This window comes from Lates calcarifer, linkage group LG20, assembly GCF_001640805.2.
Source record: "Lates calcarifer isolate ASB-BC8 linkage group LG20, TLL_Latcal_v3, whole genome shotgun sequence".
In the NCBI taxonomy this organism is placed as follows: domain Eukaryota; kingdom Metazoa; phylum Chordata; class Actinopteri; family Centropomidae; genus Lates; species Lates calcarifer.
In genome coordinates, this window is record NC_066852.1 from 12,297,724 (window position 1) to 12,317,511 (window position 19,788).

Consider the following 19,788-nt stretch of genomic DNA (forward strand, 5'->3'; position numbering starts at 1 on the left):
CAACACATGTGGTGTTTTATAGTCACATATCATGGATTTTCTTACTTAAACACCTCTTGAACTGTACTGTGAACTACACTTAACAATGCTGTGAATTATCGTCTCAGAACTCTCAGTAATAAAATAAAGAGTTGCCACAAAAAACAGGTATTTGTACTTGAAAGCTACAGAATTAACACAACAGTCACCTTCAGTCACCTTTATGTCAGGACTGGAAAAAGTGTTTGTTATCTGTTTATATATAAATTCTGCCCCCATCCCCCCCGGGAGTCATGTTACAAATCAGGCTATTACTGTACGTTGATTATGTTTGCAGTATGACACAGCTGACTTTGTGAATGACACTTTTAGTCATACAAATAGCACTGAGTTTTATAACTGCCACTGCCAGTTTGCCACTGCAGCACTGGACATGCCAAGCGTTGTACACAAAGAAAATCCTGTCGTTGTGCAAGATGATTAATGTGTCCAAGTATGGATTCTGCTTTGAATAATTAGATTTTTAGCCACACTGTACTTTGTGTTTAGTACTGATTCGCAAATAACATGCAACACTAAAGTGAGCATGGAAAACATTTACCAGCTAAACATGCATGTGTTAGCATGCTGATGTCAGCATATATCTCAAAGCACCACTGTGACAAACAGAGCCTCACAGAGTCGCTAGAGTTCTTGTTTCATGTCTGGTCAGTACTCTCTGGTCTGGTCAGTGGTCTTGACATCACATGAGGTCACATGATAAATGCATCATGAGTGTGAAAACACACTTTCTATTCTCTTAATTTCATCAGCTGGTGGGGAAATTCACTGATTGGGTTATTTTGAATGTAGTGATAGGAAGATTATCCTAATTCTTGGAAACCTGATGAGGAAATGAACCCATGTCACCCACTGCTGAGTGCACAACACTAGCAGTAAAGGCTGAGTATGATATGATTTTTTATCTTGTGTGTAATTCAGCCAATACAAAACAAGTAACATCACAATGTCCGTGACTAAAAAGTCTGATCATTTATTTTCTCCTCATCTCCATTACACAGAAATACTGGCTGCCCATAACAGGAAATGCATGTTGTTACACATTCATGAAACATTATCAAGCAGCGGTATGTAACATTCACTGATACTGCTCAAGTCTTAGGACAACTGTCAAAACATTTTATGATACAGTACACAAGTCAGTAAAGACTTTACACTGGAACCACCTGCAACAGAGTCGAGCAACTTCCAACCCAAAGTATCAAAACTATATTTAGCATCTTTTTATCATCATCAGTCCCTCTCCACATTAATTTTCAATATTTTAATTCTTCAGGATCCTAAATTACATAAACTAGCCAGTAACTGTTCAGTGTGTAGACATTGTAGAGCTTTCAATTCAATTCACAGCATAAATGACCAGGACAAAAATGGCTTTGTCACAATGGCATGGCTAAGAGTTAGCTGAGGAGTGTGAGAGAAGTGAAGAGAGCGAGGACGTTTTACTGCATAAAACAAAAAACAATTAGTGGTTTTTATTTCAAGGATTCGTCAGCCAGTCTAGTTTGGTGTTTTTAGCACTCTTTGGTGTCTGAACCACCAAAATGTCTTCAGCTGGCTTGATGTGAACTTGACAAATGGCACAATGTTTGGCACAAAGTTTTGTTCAACAGGGATCATTTCTGGTCAGACTTGCTTGAGCTATTATTTCAAACATAACTTCCATAGTCTAATAATATGGTCCAGGAAAGGCAGTTATAGTATGATCCACCATAATCATGTTAACTGTTCTGTCAGTGTATGAAATATACAGTACAGCTGATACTTCAGTAGCATCCTTGTCCATTCATTTTACCCTACAAGATAAATCTGAACAAACATAAGAAAACCCCATGATTAACCATATACAGTGTTAAAAATACAAATGAGTTTCATTACATTGAGAAGACAAAGTCGCTTCAAAAATATAAAATGGCAACTCTTGCTGTAGAAATATTCTTCATATAAGAAAACCAAAGGTTCAACTTCATGATACAAATAAACTCAAGTAACATTAGTCTCCTTTCTTCTGTTATGGAAATTGAGATGACAGATATGTGTTCCTCTAGCTACAGTGCATTTACTGCATGTGCCATGACAGACACATTGTGCTGTCATGTCAAAAGATGCTCTATTGAAATCACTAATAACTAATAATGAATTATTAAATTCTTGAGATCTTGCAGAGTATCGTTCAACTTTATGAAGAAAACATCCAATCTGGCTCACACATTAGAGAGTTCAAAATGTTACCAACATTATCCAGTCACGGTCAGTCTGACTAATAAACTGCACAGGCTTCACAAAACTGTAAGTAACTGCTCACTGGTGCAGCAGAAACTATAATGGTTTGGTGCTTTTGTAAGAAAAAACAAGTGAGCTGCTGGAGTCAGGGGAATGACCTTTTCAAACTGTGAGGAAAAACTGACTCACTGGACCCTGGTGAATATTTTCATTTCTGTCAATACCTACATATTTTAAAGGTGTCAGTGAGGATTCATTTTAGTATTGCACAACAAAAACTCATAATTATAATGTGTGTCAATCCTAATAAATAACAAATAATAAGTAGTTAAAAAGCAAATATTAATGACTGATGGCAGTGCTGAAATATATAATTCTTTAAATAGCTGACAAAAAGTTTTCAAAAGTTTAGCATTGCTTAAGTATAAATCTTAATTTTATTCTTGATGAATGATTAAGGCACACCATTTTATGACTAGCAGTTTGTCTAAACACATACTGTAAGCATTTAGATTTTGTAACTGAAGATGAATGAGTTTGAACATTTTTAAACAACAGAAACAGTGCTGACACGCTGGCCTTGGTATGACCCTATATAGAGGTCTGACACAGGGTGTTTAAAAACAAGCAAAAGGAGTCAGCAGTTCGGACACTAATTAAAATGATGATGCCATGTAGCACATAAACGATGAAGAACGATGAATCAACTAATTTAGTTTATAACAGCTGTAACAGTTAATCTGGTTATTTGAGGCACGTACATTCATGGAGAGCTGGAAAACACAATTTTATTACAGTTATTGCAGAGTTACCATGGAATCAGGTATTTTCCTTTTTTACTTTTACTGTATCTATTTATTGTGGGTATTTTTATTGCACTGTATGGATTTTAGAAAGCCAGTCCAAGCATAACTGATTAGGCCAGGCTATACTGAAGTGCTGTAGGACATTTGTCTATTTACTTGTGTCTCTATAAAAACAAACAATACAAATAAATAAATCATTTTCACAATGATGATGTTCTGAACTGCTTTTGTACACACGTCACTATAGTGTTCTCTGGTCAGAATGATGGATATGCACAATATTCACTAATAAATACAGCTCAATTTAAAAGTTAGAAATTATTATTGTGCAGAAAATCATAGAAGACCGTGGAGATGGTCTTTGTGAGTGGATACTGAGAGAAATTTAGCTGCATGTTAAAATGACATAAGCTTGATATATTCAAATTTTTGCCAATAAAGAGCAAAAGATTCATTTCTGTGCTACGTTATGTTATCAATGACTAATGAAAATGTAAAAACAGGTACAGTACTGTGCTGTATTTCTTTTCAGAAAAGACACTTTACTTTCACTTTTTATTTATTTAATGCACTGGCTTGTTTTGTTGAATATCACAGAACCCTAAAGGCATATTCAGCAAACTTCCTCAAAAGTTTATTTCCTTTCAGGCTGTTTTAGCAATTTCACTTGACATAGGCAGGCATAATGTTTGGTTTATATGAGGTCCAAACTATTTCCTTAAGTACAGATTTTTCTTCCTCAGTACACAAAGTCTTTGTCTAAGAGCTGCCTCTTATTCTGTATCTTATACATTTTCTATCTTTGGAAACTCTCCACTAGAACTAAAGTTCTAGTGGAGAGTTTGGGTTTGAACAAATTTTGGTTTTACAACAACAGTCTGTGCTGACGGGCTCACCCTCAGTGATCGGTGAGCAGGTCTTCTTTGACTTTAACAACACTTGTTACCTTGAAGGCAAAGCTGCTCACAGGAAATCCCTCATCCACAGAATTCGTACTTCTGTTGCCATATTATACGCTGCATTGCCTCCTGCCAATACAAAGCTGTCGCAGGTCATTTTTGTTCACCTGTGCTACTTCTATACACATCTGATGAGACTGTATCACCATGCCAACATTATCTGTTTCCCTTTGAGTATACTAATTTACTCTATTGCCTATGTTAACAAAGCTTGAAGCAGCTGCCACCTGGCCAATTTGCACCAGTCATTTCATATTAGAGTTTATGTGCCACTGTTGTGGCTGTTGGCACAATCTGTTTATTTTCTCAAACAGTGAGCCATATTTGATGCTTTCTCCAGAAGGTACACGGTTGTTCCCAGCGCAGATTGTTTTATATTTTTTGGAATGATGTAACTGAAGAGTTTAAGAGCTGTAAAAGTGATGTTTTACCCAGCAAATGTATTTACCCCAGTGGACATACAGTATACTGTATATGAATTATATTGTGTTATCCTCTAAATTCCTGTGTAGATTATCATCATCATCTGAGCACATGTTAGCAAGACTATTCCAAGTGCATCCCAACTCCTGACAACATGCTCCCCTTCCTCCCTGATACATTTTGACTGTACTGATGTATTTTCTTATTGGAGTGTAAAATGTTACCTTTGCTCTTTTCCCATTAAGAAAGGAGAGCATCTCATAAACTCATTAAATGAGGACTCATTTAACCTATGCACTGAGCTTAATGAGTTACCCATTTTCCAGTCTCCTTGTCCCAGGTGCTATCTGCACTGCTTGTACAGTTTGCGCAGTTCATCCCAGAAGAACAAGGACAGAATGGTGTGTGGACCGAGCCGGAAATAAGAGGCTCCCAATCCTTTGTAGAGTCCTGTCAAGCCCTCCTTCCTCAGCGTCTTGGAGAAGCAATCAACGAATCCTTTATAAAGCTGGCCCTTAAAGATAAGAAAATGACATTCAGACTAGATCTGATCAGCTGAATGAGTGTTGATGAATAAGTTTGTGATCAGTATCTCCTTTATATGTTATAATCGTTAAAACAGAACTCTACTGATTTAGCATTGCACATCTATAACACTGCTGGACTCATAAAGGATAGTTTTAAAAAATCAGTGCTGCAGAACCAGAGATATCACTTTTTGATTCCAAATAATTGTCTTCCTTGTCAAAAACTGGTATTTAATAATTCTGTCGAAGAATCAGGCGCGTTCAACTATTAGCAGCTAATGTAGTTGCTAGCCTTGGGGCTACATTGTGCATTACAAAATTACAAAATTATCTTGCGCAAGGATGGCGGACCCTGCCACTCACAATTAAACTTACCATAGAAACAATCACAGAATTCAAGTACATCGGATGGCTGTTGCTGAAAAAATGTCTGCCAAGTGTGTTATCAAAAACTGAGTTTGATTAAAATTAAATCTTCTACAGTAAAAATGATTATAACTTCACATATAAGGTCTGTCTCCTCACCTTTCCCGCATGGTCAACGGGCTGGTTGTAGAGCCGTGTGCTCACCACGTCAAAAGGTGTCATAGCCAGCACCACCACCACGCTGCTGATCATGCCGGCACTCAGGGCCACCAACCAGCTGTCCTTTCTGAAAACCTTGAGAAAAATTGATTGACAATGTTATGAGACAACAACGTCAAACAGGAAGACGGAAAACACATGCTCAGGTAGCATACCCTTCGCACCAGTATATCATCATCAGGGTACCACCGTGTCTGCAGCTGCTTCTAATTTTAACTGGCCATGATCTCCCACATTCAGTGAAACAGAGGAATGACTCTATATTTAGTGCCTATGTTACACACACTCTCTCCAGCACCTACAGCTTTCATTTGAACAGAGGAGAAAATCTGTGTCTTACAAGAATAAAACAATAAACGACTCAGCAGCAGCTAAAAACTTTTTTACCTTTTTCTGAACAATAATGGGTCAGCGCAAGTCGCCATTAAATTAATGCGACTGTTCATGTTTTAAAAAAAAAAACCACAGCAGTAGCAGCTTATATAAGAGGCAGCAGGAGTGTTGGGAGGCCCGAACAGACCCCACCTCCACCCTCACACACACATACCCCACCAGTTAAAATAGCTCAAAGGAAGTCTGTGAAGTAACCAGTAAAAGAAAACTGTAAACTGCAAGGTTGCTTTTTTGCAGACTGGTTAAGGGAATACAACACTATTCACAGATCAGTGTGGTTCTGGCGTTTAGTATAAAAGACCTTTTTTAACTAGAGCTGGATCAGCAGACACTTGCTCCCAGTGAACTGGGGCAGTGGTTGTGTAAGCCTCATGTTTTCAGGCGGGGGGGGGGGCCGGAATGAAAGGTGTCGAATTGCTATTCCAGGGGGAGTGCGCTTTGTCAGTGCCAGAATCACTGCTTTTGTAATCTGTACACAGCTACTGACTACAGTTTATCTTTTGTCAAGCTTGTGTCTCTGAGTTTACAGCTGTAACTAATGATTGTTAACTGATAAACTGAGAGAATCCAGGCCAATGTAGACTGTAGGTGGCTTCTGCAAAGAAGTAAAAACACCCATCACAGGTTCCCAGAGTCTAATGTGACATCTTCAAACTGCTTGTTTTATCTGACCCACAACCAGTTTGTTATCAAATGTTTTTGGCATTTTTTCACTTTGAATGTAATCATGGGAGCTCTTTGTATCTGAATTAAGCAATAAGTAAAGCCACCCCCCCCCCTTCCAAAAACAGTCATATGTATTCTTGAGCAGTGTAGTCATACGAAAGACGTGCACCCATGGAAACGACACTCCTCCGGTCAGCCTGTTCCCAATCATAGCCACATACCACTGAACTAAGACGACTTTCGCGGAAAGATCAGACCCCAGTGAGCTTCATTCTAACCTGCAAGTCAATCACAAGCTCCTTGGAGGAGGAGAATGTTGAGAGCTGAGCGGCTGACCCCACGCTGACCCTGGGCACAGCAGCACTGGAGCCCCTCCACAGTCCCAGAATGCCGTGCTCCCTGTAGATGGCTGCCAGAGCGTGGATCATCCCCTGGCAGGAAGAGGAGGAAACACATGAGGAAACTGATGATACCTGCCACTCATATGTAACAGCTACCTCCAGACTGGGTTATCATGTTACCTGGTGTTTATATTGATGTCCAACCGCAATAGAGGAGGTAGACTGACTCTGCAGATGAGTCTTCACCTGTAAATGGAACAGACGTGTGTTTACTTTTGTCACAGTTACAAGTGACAGCTCAACTTGAAACGTCACACCTAATGTACACAGATAAATATGAAATCAAGCCTGTTCAGCCTGAAATTAAACCAGCTACTGACCAGGTATATGGGACTGCCCATCACGGCTCCCACCACTCCTGCCACGGCCCCTGCCACCGTGGTTTTGACCGCGCTGACCCTTCCATTGGTGTGAATGTAACCAGAGGAGTCGATGATGGCGTATGAGCCGAGTCTGACTCCATTCATAAAAAACTGATAAACCAGCCCGGGCACCAGTCCCTTCTGTAAGCCGGCCAGCCCGTCCACTTTACCGATGGTGTAAAAAGCGTGGAACACGTTGCGATAATAAATCTGGTAGGTGCCCCGGCTCCGGAGCTCTCCCTGCAGCTGCATACGCGTTTTGACGACCTCCAGCGGGTTGGTGAACAGACACGCTCCGCACGCCGCCACTCCGCTCAGGACGAAATCCATCGCGACCGACCGGCGGGAGGAGGAGGAGGAGGACAGATGTGGGGTTCAAACCTGCTGTCGGTACGATGTGTCCTTCATGTCAGCGGTTTCCTGCTCAGCAGTGTTACCCACCCCCCACACACTGTACACACTCACGCGACACACACAACACAGCGACGCGCATCAGTGCGCGGACATGAGAGCACTTCACGAGCTCCCCGTAAACTCGTAATTCCGATAAACAATTTAGCAAACGTGTCTTAATGTAAACATAATTGTATTCAGTAAATTCAAGACAGAAATAAATTCAGGCATGGAGTCAGTCGATTTCTTCAAATGTCTTCATATTTCATTATTTTTGCAAGTTTGAAAGTGGTGTTGTTATTATTTGCCTTCTTGTTGTTTGCTTGGGTTTTATTTTGTCACAATTTATCCCCCCAAGAGAGAGAGAGAGAGAAACATGGATTTAGAGATTTACGTTCTAAATATTCAGTCCACTTGGCTATATATTTCACCTTGACAAAAAGACGAACAGCTTACATTCTGTAATTCACAAAAGACAAAATAACATAGGCTACATCAGGCATATTTAATTTTACTAACGATACATCGACTAATGACTGATTTCGACATCAGCCTCCGATCTGTTCTGCATCATTTTCATGTCGCAACCGACCTCTGAATTTCTTAAAAGCTTCCCGTTAGAACCACTGTCCGATGATTGACTTTAGCCAGAAACGTGTTATTAAATGACAAGTTATTTCAGTATTTATGCTTACATCAATTTAACATCTAAAGTGCATATCAGATAAAATTGATAAATAAACCGCTAATACAAAATTTTAAATAGACTCATTCACATGGGGTAAGTGTAAGAATAATGGAGATAAAAAGTTTTCTTATAAATTTAGAGAAGTGGCCGTACACGTTATGAGTCACCTAAACGTCTCATTTTCGAGATTGGTACCACAGCGTACGTTCGGATGACGCGCTTACGCTCAGCCAATGAAAATGGCTCTTTGCCTCCGGTTTTCTTAACGATGGATGGCTGGATTAACAAGATGAGTGAATGGGCGGCCATATTGCTGCAGTATATCCAGTTCTTCTTGTCTATCCATGGATGGGACCAGTACGTCGAAGAGAGAAACCGGTTTCCACAATCTTCTTCCAGACCGCAGGCTGCAGCTATAACCTGCCATATCCACATTCTCTTTGTGCGTGTAATGCAATACTTTTAACTATTAAATACTAATACATATATGAGACAGTCGTTGTTAATGGCTCATATAACCACAGACTCAGATGTATGAACTCAAGACAGTGATTGACTGTATTGATTGAACAATGATAAATTTGGATTTTGATTCATTTTGTAACATGCAGTCCACAGACCAGTACAGACTTAACTGGCTCACCTTGTTAGTACAGATCCCTTTACAAAAACAGTAATCAAACATACCCATTATTGAAGTCCTTACTTCCAAAGATGTCAAGTCAAATATCAGCTCAGAGCAGAGAAGCTGCTGTTCCAGTTGAGGAAAGATTGTCTCTGTGAGAAACTGTCAAAACAAATAAAAATCAATTAGCGCTGTGCCTCTAAAAGCCCTCTCGAGACTGAGAGTAAGTCTGTTGGTGGTCTTTTTAGTCCACTGTATATTCAAAAAACACAGATGAACTGAAACACAGAAGCAGTATTTTGTGGGCATTGTCTCATTTAAATGATTCAGGCTGATTCCAAGCAGTTAAAGGTCATCAATAACATTAAAGGTTGTAAAAACTCCTGAGGTCATTTGTGTGGGTCAATTTAAGAATATTTAAACAGAACATAACTTCCATTTCTAGACATTCAACAGCGATAACATCCGACTGGCACACAGTCCTCAGTATTTCTATTTAAACTCTCTTCAGTGAAGTAAAGTGAGTTCAGGTAAATACTGGGTCACCAGGGCAGCGCCATCACTCTCAATTAGAGATTATTGTCCGAGGGAGAACAGTGACTTCCAGTGCTGTTTTTAACCACATCTCTGTTTAATCATCTGAAGAGCACTTACAGCTCAGCTGCCTGAGGATCACAGTCAACTCAACAACTTGACAACTCCGGTGTGTGTGCAAATGTAATTGGATTTTTACTTTGTAATGAATAAATTAAACAGGAAAAGATTATCCACTTGCCTTAAAAACAACACCAACGTGTTATTATTTAGTCAAACCAAGTGTAAACTCAGATGATGTTTGATATTTATGTCTCTCCAGGTATAGTGACACTTCTTCTGCGATCTCACCTTTCACTTGTATAATGAAAGGGCAGTGATTAGATCTGTGCAGATTTATCAGTATCTTTGAGCTACAGACTAGAATCCTTGTCTGGGTAGGTGGGTTTGTCGTTCATCACCAACCTGGATTAGACCACAGAGTAAAATCTGATTCACCTCTGCCCTCTTTAAATAAGATTTATGTTCAGGGTCTTTTGAATAGCCCCAGTCTGATACACAGGACAGGAAATGGGTTTAAACAAGCCTCAATAGGATTGACTATTGACTTTATGGTTCAGCTAAACTGTTCCTTCTGTCTTATCATCATTTAACCTGTTTTTCTTTCAGAATGTATGTGCTTTCCTATGCACAAAATATCATCAAAGTCCTGTCTGGCCAAAAAAAATCTATTTTTTGACAGTCCCGGATGGTGGCACTATAAAACTGAACTCAATCACATGTGGATGACAAAAAATACCAAACCACTCTCCACAGTTCTTAGTCTAAACTGTCCATTATTTTCTTTTAAAACTTTTTAAAACCTGCACACATGAGCACATTTTACTTTGCTTTGGCTCATTTCTCACAACAGAGTTTTTAACATGCAAAACTCTTAAAGCAAAGAGCAAAACTCACTTGCTAAAATCTTACATTTCAAAAAAAAAAAAAATGCTGAACTTCCATACAAAAATAAAAAACTCTAAATCACATGTTCAGACTTCAGAATACAGCCACCTCATATTAGCACATATTTCAGTGCTTATTACTCAGTGTACAGACCACAGAATCAGTGCAACATATTATTATTATTACATGATTGTCATAACATGATCAGAGCTGCAACTTGATTGCTGAATACCTCACCACTACTGCAATACATTCTAAATCTATGGTGGAAATTGAAAAAGAAAGGAAATTTCCTGCCTTTTCCTTGCCTTTTTGCCATGTGTTGAGTGTCTATTATAGTTGTGTAAATTTTTGTTCACAGTAATGTTATCAGTTGTCAGTTAACTGTATTTTACATGATTTAACTCACAAGTGGTTGAAATAAGGCTTAGTGTATTGAATAGAAACAAACTTTGTGGTCGATACGGAGCAGAAAAAGTCAACACAGCCACGATCACGTCTTTTACCTTGTAAGAATGTAGGATTTACTTTGTTGCTTTGTTTGAATATACCATGCAGTGTTGAATGGTACGCAAACTGAAACTCTGTGGTTTGGACTGTAAAATACTGCAAATGACTTCCTCACAGGCTCAGCACGTGTTAGTCTGCCTGTGCAAACCATAGCGTGACAGTGCACTGCACACTGGCCTCTATGAATTTCCCCTTCTTTTCCATTCATAGCTACATTGCCTGTTTTCAGCAGCTAATTGATGCAAGCAGCTTTGTGTTTGTGATCACAAATGATCAGTTATTTCATCTGCAACAGGTGCTCTGATATAGTTTCTCTGCTGTTTGACATCGTGTCCATCCTCTTAAGCTACATGATCTAAATCCCTCTTCTCCCTTTCCTCAACCGCCTGTTTAATCCTCTCACCTGAAATTTACCCACATGATTTATCTCTCCCTTGCACATGCATGTATAAATACCTCTGGATTCATGTGTAGCATCCACAGTGAATGTGAACAGTATTTTATACATACAGTAACAGCTCATACAGACATACAATAGTTCAAAGATTAGGCTGTGTTAGCATTTGTGCTGCAGGGTTGTGCTCTTAGACACCTACGGGGGATAATCTACTTTCAATGTGCAATCTGGTTCTGAGCTGAACTGTCACTTGACAGACAAAACAAAGTCAAAACTATGGTGAATTTACTTTGCTGCATGTCTCAGCCTTCATCATTTCTCAATGGTATGATTCAAAACACAGCATCCTGGACAAGGAAAGCAGGAAAATGATCAATCAAGAATAGCATCAGTTAAGAGTCAAATTTCATAATTTTTGTTCTTCTTTATGTGAAATGTGCTATCCTTGAAACCAAGAATACATTTTGTATCTAACAGTTAAATGATTTTTTATTACTGAGTTAGAGCAGGATTCCTCATCAGTAATCACTACTGTTGCTGAGTTACACTAATTGCTTCAGCTGAGTTGCTCCCTCCAATAACGTAGGGTGTAATCCTCACCAGCTAATGAACTACCAAGTAGGATTTGAGGCACAGAGTAAACCTCGACCCGATGCCTCAACCTTTTCAGCACACCTTGAACACACCCTCTGAAGATCCTGAAGACGGAGGACAGTGATGAATTCAATTTGTTCTGGCTGATGGAAGACAAGGGAACAAAAGAAGAGAGGAAAATATTTCTTGGATGATACCCAGTCCCTGTCGGATTTAATTTGTTGCATTTAAGTCATCATTTGACCCTTCTGCAGCAAGAAAGTACGGTGAGTGCTGCTGTATCAACATTCATTTTACCAGAAACTGTATCATAAATACTGTCTTTTTAATTAGGATATTGTGTGGAGAACTATCTATTGATTAGGCTGCTGATGTTATTTATCGGTGTTGCTATCTCACATGAAACATTCACACAATCAAGATCTGCTCATGTTTTCAAAACCAAAGTATTACAGAACTCAAATTTAAAAACAAAATCCTGACAGTCTTAGCAATTTTAACCCTCCTTCTCTCCCTCATTGTCTAAATCAAATAATATAAAGGTTGCTTATTTTGATATATTTATATTTTATATATAATATATATTATTATATAAAAGCTACACTAAAATACACATACCAATAATAACATTTTATGTGTGATAAGAGCATCACTGTTTGAGTGGTCCACCTGTTTAAACAAATTTAAAGGCAAGTCTAAAAATGTAGGTTAATTAACAACAAGGTCAATCATCTAGATGTAAATCTCTGGTATCAACAGTCAGTGTTAATTGGATTATGTTGAGTCAGGAAAGCAGCTACTCAGCCAACGGTATCACTTTTAGCACCACATGTACCAGGTCAAGACAGAGTAGCTTATACACATGAAATATACACCAAGACAGACTTAACACACTTTACATTTCCTATCCCATTGATGCGGGGCAGTGTATTTTTCCTGTCCACAAAGGGCTCAGCATGCCATGTGATATCATATAGAGTTACTGCAGTAAAGATAAATAATGTTTATTTGGAGCTGTTATCTTTTTTATAATCTAATACTTCCATACTTTGGTTTCAGTCCTTCAGGGTAAACATTATGTTTCAGAATGGGAAGTGAACCATTTGATCAGGGAGGTAATGTGGAGAAAAGACAGAAAGGAACCAGGCTGAGGAAGTGAAAACATCTTGGGCTGCCCAGTGTGAGCTAATGCTCTCCTTCCTGAGCTTGCCGCTCCCCAAATCCCTAACCTTACCTGAGCACGTGCACATGCAAGTGCATGCAAGCTTAATTTCCTCCCCTGTCCGTAGCATTGGAAATTTTAAAAAGCCCTCGTCCATGACTTTTGTATTTTGAACAGCAGGGTGCAGCATATCACAACATTATTTTCTCTCCACCTTTAATATTTTCCATAATGAATCTAGAGAAAGTTACCCTGCAGTCATTATGACTCTCTCAATCAGTAAATGTCAGAGACAGGCTGTGTACATGAGACACACCTGAGGAAAATTTGTATACTGACAAAGTACATGTTCAAACAAAATAATCCATGTAATACACCCAGTATTGCTGGCTGATGACATACATAATAATAATATGAGAATAATATATAATGTGATAATATTTAACTATCACAAGAAATTAATCTAATGTATTGTAATAAAGGTTTTAACTGTGATAGTCTGTTAAAGAAAATCAGAGACATTAAGGATACAGTGTGACAGTGTGAAGATCCACTGAGTAGTTTCATTAGAACAACTTAATACACAGACTATACACTGAATGTTGTGGGAGTTAGCATCCTGGTGTTATAGATTTGATAAGGCTGATTTATGGCCGTCTTAATATGGAAATAAAAGGAATTTGGGTTTGGTAAATATAATAACACGTTATGTTTGTAAGTGTAATACAATGTAAGAGCAACTGCCAGGTGCAGAACAGAGACATATTTCAGAATTGTCATTGACTTTTCTCTCTGTTTTGTGTGTGTCTCACAGACAAAAGTGCAGCCATGGACATCGGTGGTTTGGAGACAGTGGTGGCAAACTCTGCCTATGTGTCTGCCCGTGGCAGCGTGGATGGAAACGCAGCAGCTGCCATGCGTGACAAGAAGATGCGTGCCAGGCTGAAACTCCCACACATCAGAGATTGCGAGCACATGAAGACAACTGTAGACGCAGCCTTTGACAGCATGTGTGTCAAACAACCCATCGGCAAGCGCCTGTTCCAACAGTTTCTGGAGAGTGACACAACCCACAAAAATGCCGGAGAGCTGTGGAAAGACATCGAAGACTACAAAGTATGCCAAGAGAATGACAGAGTGCAGAAGGCCCAAAAAATGGTCAATAAGTACTATGAGTCAGCTTCAAAGAATTTTTGCAGCTTCCTGGAGGAGAAGGCCGTCACTCGAGTTAAGGAAGACTTCAAGAACGTCCATGGTGACCTGTTCAAAGAGAGCGAGCAGCAGCTGCTCAAACACCTGGAGAAGTCAGCCATCAGTGGCTTCAAGAATAGCATGTATTTCCTGCGTTATGTTCAGTTCAAATGGTTGGAGAGCCAGCCTGTTGATGAAGAGTGGTTCATGGATTTCAGGGTCCTGGGTAAAGGAGGTTTTGGGGAAGTGTTTGCCTGCCAGGCTAAGGCAACAGGCAAAATGTATGCCAACAAGAAGCTGGAGAAAAAGAGGCTGAAGAAACGTAAAGGCTACGAGGTAAAGCACCAATGTGGCATCTAGTGTCCAACCCACGGCCATTCATAGTGTTAAACAAAAGAGCTATAGCACAAAGTGAGCTCATTTTACTGGCAACCTCATAATGACCCACAGCAGGAAATAAGAGAGAAAGACTGTGAGACAATATGCCCCACTGAGTGCAGAGGTTTAGTTTTAACGGCTCAATGCAAAGAAACTTGTGATTCTCTTAAAGACCCCACAAAGCAGCTCAGAGCCAGACACAGAGACAATATACTGAACTGTAGCCCACTGCTATTAAAAGCATCAGTGGATGATGAACTTTTAATTTTGCTGACTGACATTGGAGCAACAACAGCAACACAGCATTACCTTCACTGTTGAGGTGTAAATACTAGTAAAGTTAGGTGGGCCTTGCCTCAAGAAGAATTAAAAACTTGAAGATCAATGGCAGTAACCAACCACAGCTAGAACTGTGTGGTTCTGTGCATAATTCTGTAAGATTGTGCACCTTACTTCATATCATTATGTATTATAATGTACAGTGTGTACACTACACACAGAAACATATTGGTTATAGAAAAACAATATCAAAAGTCAAGTCAAAACCCAAAAGTTCAAAAGTTAGTCCATTTAGCATGTTTAAGACTTTGCACAATCAAATAGGTGTTTTCAGATATGGCTGATGTGTTGACAAAAACAGACCTATATGTCATAGCACGGACGTAATTAATAACATTAATGAATGCGCATTTCCATATTACAGTAACACCAGGGGTCTTCATGTGTCCTGGAGAATCAACAGTCTGCAGGTTTTCAAACAAACCAAAGACTCCAAACTGATCAAGCAGACAGGAAGAACTGTCTGCTGAAATCAGCTGCAGAGGTGAATGGTTGGTAAGAGTACCTGCAGACTGATGCTCATCATGGCACATAATTAACTACTTCTTGAGAAAGCCATGCATCCGAGCCAGCAATCCCAATCCCAGGCCCTGAAACTGTACACCTAAACACCTAACAGCTAAATGAAAAGTAACCACTACTGACTTGCTGCTGTCCTTTTCTGACTTTGACATGTGAAATGTCTAGTGTGTAAAAGGAGCGAGATCTGGGTCATAGATTCATCACAAATGCAAGGACCTGTGTGGTTGGACAGTAGGATTTTAAAGGGCTTTTATTTTTGACATTGTACATTCCTGGTTTTGTTGGACTAATTATGTTCTGATGATTATTTCTGTTTAGGGAGCAATTGTGGAGAAGCGGATCCTTGCAAAAGTTCACAGTCGCTTCATCGTGTCACTGGCTTATGCTTTCCAGACCAAGACAGATCTCTGCCTAGTTATGACCATCATGAATGGTGGAGACCTCAGGTGCTTTATACAAACACTAAATACAGCATTACATACTCACAGTGAAATCTGTAGACTGACCTATGCCTTTAAACTATAACCCTAACCGTAGCACACACTGGTCTCTGTAGTTAACAACGTAAGAATAGTGTTTCACCCTTCTCATCTCTACAAATCAGCCTAGGGCAGAAAAACCTCCCAGCTAATATACAGACTAGACTCTCAGGTGCGTCATGCTATAAGTCAGAGACTTATAACTTCGAATAGCTTCTCTTCTCTAATCTTCTCCTCCTCTCACAGGTTTCATATGTATAATGTTGATGAAAAAAATCCTGGTTTCAATGAGAAGAGAGCATGTTTCTATACAGCTCAGATCATCTGTGGGCTGGAGCACCTTCATCAGCACAGAATCATCTACAGAGACCTGAAACCAGAGAACGTCCTGCTGGACGATGCAGGTGAGCCATTTCCTCTGCAGCATTTTATGTGTTCCCATGTGTTCACCACCAACCCATAGTTGGTGGTCTATTCAGTACCCATATGCCACTGTTGTAATCAAAGCTTTGTAACTTAGGACACGTGCGCTTGTCAGATTTGGGTCTGGCTGTCGAACTTCCACCGGGAAAAGACAAAACTACTGGATATGCTGGAACTCCAGGTAATTAAACAAATCCAATATTCCAAATTGGATTTGGATGAACTTAAACAGAACTGGCCCATGGCAGAGGAAGTGCTTTGACCCAGGTCAATGTTGCTGTGAAAAGAATAATCTGTACCACCATATTGACTATGTTTTTCTAAGCAGTCTTTTGTGTGTGAAATCATATTATTGATGAATATAGGTTTCATGGCTCCAGAGCTGCTCGAGAAGAAGGAATATGACTACACAGTGGACTATTTTACTCTGGGAGTCACCCTGTATGAGATGATTGCTGCCAAAGGGCCCTTTAGAGTACGAGGAGAGAAGGTACTCAACAATATCCTCAATTCCTGTCTTTGCTGCTTTCCATTGCCAATTCTCTGTGGCAAAATTATAAATACAAAATGTTTATATCTTTCCTCAGGTTGAGAATGATGAGGTAAAGCGCAGAATCCTGAATGATCCAGCTTCATATACACCTGCCTTTAGCAAAAATTGCAAGGATATCTGTGAGGGCCTGATGGAGAAGGACCCAGCAAAACGTCTGGGGTTCAAAAATAATGACTGCACAGAGCTCAAGAATCAGCCCTTCTTCAAAGAGATTAACTGGGGCCGTCTGGAAGCAGGTGGGTGACATCTGTAAAGCCATCCACATGCAAAAATGCATTGACTGAAATATTAAGAAATTCAAGATATGAATGCAATGAAAATGGTCAAAATGCAGAAAAATGGGTACTCACTTTACATCATACTCTAACCTGTTTATTTCCTCTGTGTTTCATCTAAAGGCATGCTACCTCCACCATTTGTCCCTGATCCAAAGATGGTCTATGCCAAAGATATTGACGATGTAGGCGCCTTCAGCACAATCAAAGGTGTGGTCCTGGATAACAAGGACACTGAGTTCTACAATGACTTTGCCTCTGGCAATGTCCCAATCCCCTGGCAGGAGGAAATGATTGAGACAGGTGTTTTTGGAGAGCTGAACATCTGGGGAGAGGGCGGCAAGCTGCCCAATGACCTTGACCCAAACTATGTGGAGGCCAAAGGTGGTGGATGTGTGCTGCTTTGAGTTAGAGCAACAGATGGCAACAGAGCGAATAAAAAAAAAGAGACAGAATATCTATCGAAATTGAGCAAATTTAGTACGTGCTTGTTTGGTGTCACTGACTTATTTTGTCAACTCCATTCAAATCAATGAGAGCAGGCTAAATAACAGAAACACCTCTCTTTATAATGCAATACAGGTCAGTATCACCACAGACTTCATCCTCCAAAATTATCACAGTTGAATCAACACCTCTTTAACATGGTTTCAATAAAAAAAACTGAAAAAACTGAACATTATAACCTTTATGAAGGAGCATTAATTTATTTATATATAATAACAACAGAATGTTTTTATATATATATATATATATATATATATATATATATATATATATATATATATATATATATATATATATATATATATATATATAGTATTTATAGTGTTACTGTTAAAGTGACAGCATGGTTAAATATCACATAGTTTAATCATGTAACACTGTAAATATGGTCTCACTATTAATGATTGCTGTAATCTTATTGTATATGTAATTATTTTTGTTTAGTAATCACAGCTGAATTGGATAAAAATCATTTTGTTTAGACACCACATGCAATGTTTATCTAATATAAATTATTTGGATCAAAGGAAAAAATGTTGTAGTGTCATTGTAATGTTATGTAATTACTGTTTATTTATGTATTATATAACAAACAGTCTATAAGCTGGATGAGTTAAAACTAATCAATAAAATCTTGCAAAGCACAAATGCTTGTGTTTGTTCTCCTCCCTGTGGCTTTATTGTCTACATCAGTGTCTTTATATGAGGTTGTCAACAAACAAGGAAATGCAAAAAAAAAAAGAAAAAAAAAAGAAGGAAAGAAAAGTCAAAATTTATTTATTTATATATAGCGCCAATTCAAAGAAAAGAGAAGAAAACTGAAAATAGTCAATTTCATTCATCATGAATTTGATGGAATGGAATGATGGTAATTGCCATAACCTACATTGATAATACATGCTGTATTTGATCAGCACTTGAAGGGACAGCAGATCAGAAAAAAAAAAAAAACTCATATGGGCCATTTTCACAGTTACATCAAGCTATTATATCATTTAGGTATGAGGACTTTTAGGATAAGGAGCAAATGGACAGACTGAATTTACAATATATAAAAACTATGAAAGCACTCAGCAAGCCTCAGTGCTTATCAAACCTGTATATGACAGCAAGGGTCTTATGCATATCAGGTGTATTGAGCAGTATATTTTATTTAATCGTTTTACTGTTTTTGAATCTCTTTATTAGTATATGGTGTAAGAGTGCTCTGCAAATAAGGCTGAGTTTAAAAAGCTTTCATGATATGAGATTTCATGATTTGGGAGTACCACTACAGATAGATGATTGGTCGTCTGTGCAAACAGCTCATTATGACGTCTGTGCAGATTCTCGGTCATGGGGGTCATAGTTATCCAAGAAAAGCTGGATTGAGGGCAACTGAACTTGGTTGTAGATACTTAAGTCATTATGTTTTATTATTCAGTAACATATGAGACAGCATCAGTTATTTCAGCAAATTCCCCAAAATGACATGTTAGTATTCACTAACAAAGCCCCTCTATTGGCTGTAGTAATTATGATGGGAGATTTTTTTTAATTTAATTTTATTTATTTATTTTTTGCCTAAATGTAACCAAACTTTGCCATAGCATTATCACATCATAAATGTTATTTATTTATTTTTCAACAGTGATTATTAATAGTTAATCTGTAGCATATCTCTTAAATAAGGAAACGGTTCTAGACAAATTACACATATGGTTGTTTAGGTTGGAGGACTTGCTGAGATACACCTTTAACTTGATAAAATACTGGACAGCTTGAGGGGAACATCAATGAAATTTTGTGGAGATTAAAAAGTTGTCCTACATTGAAACATTATATAATTATGTTAATGTGACCCATTAATTAAGACTTCTCCAACATGACATTTGAAACTGTTACTT

The 19,788-nt window shown here is 38.7% G+C and overlaps 2 protein-coding genes across 2 annotated transcripts; one reads left to right on the top strand and one right to left on the bottom strand.

Annotated features, from left to right (window-relative positions):
• Positions 1-988: 988 nt before the first annotated feature.
• slc25a35 (solute carrier family 25 member 35) lies at positions 989-7,878 on the bottom strand. Its single transcript, XM_018692387.2, has 5 exons — positions 7,343-7,878; positions 7,143-7,208; positions 6,900-7,052; positions 5,503-5,637; positions 989-4,964 (listed from the first exon to the last, which is right to left on the bottom strand). The coding sequence occupies exons 1-5, from the start codon at positions 7,712-7,714 to the stop codon at positions 4,794-4,796; spliced, it is 897 nt and encodes a 298-aa protein (XP_018547903.1). The 5' UTR covers positions 7,715-7,878; the 3' UTR covers positions 989-4,793.
• Positions 7,879-14,063: 6,185 nt separating this feature from the next.
• Positions 14,064-18,086, top strand: grk1b (G protein-coupled receptor kinase 1 b). Its single transcript, XM_018692386.2, has 7 exons — positions 14,064-14,762; positions 15,984-16,111; positions 16,391-16,548; positions 16,665-16,748; positions 16,933-17,057; positions 17,155-17,356; positions 17,519-18,086. Exons 1-7 carry the CDS (start codon positions 14,064-14,066, stop codon positions 17,800-17,802), a joined length of 1,680 nt encoding a protein of 559 aa, XP_018547902.1. The 3' UTR covers positions 17,803-18,086.
• The last annotated feature ends 1,702 nt before the right edge of the window (positions 18,087-19,788 follow it).

Excerpts from the sequence above, each read along its gene's own strand:
- slc25a35 (XM_018692387.2), bottom strand. The coding sequence starts at position 7,714 with ATGGATTTCGTCCTGAGCGGAGTGGCGGCGTGCGGAGCGTGTCTGTTC. Across the intron at positions 7,053-7,142 it reads GACATCAATATAAACACCAG|GGGATGATCCACGCTCTGGC; the intron begins GTAACATGATAA and ends TCTTCCTGCCAG. Across the intron at positions 5,638-6,899 it reads AGCTTGTGATTGACTTGCAG|GTTTTCAGAAAGGACAGCTG; the intron begins GTTAGAATGAAG and ends ATTTTTCTCAAG.
- grk1b (XM_018692386.2), top strand. The coding sequence starts at position 14,064 with ATGGACATCGGTGGTTTGGAGACAGTGGTGGCAAACTCTGCCTATGTG. Across the intron at positions 16,112-16,390 it reads ATGAATGGTGGAGACCTCAG|GTTTCATATGTATAATGTTG; the intron begins GTGCTTTATACA and ends CTCCTCTCACAG. Across the intron at positions 16,549-16,664 it reads CGTCCTGCTGGACGATGCAG|GACACGTGCGCTTGTCAGAT; the intron begins GTGAGCCATTTC and ends TTTGTAACTTAG.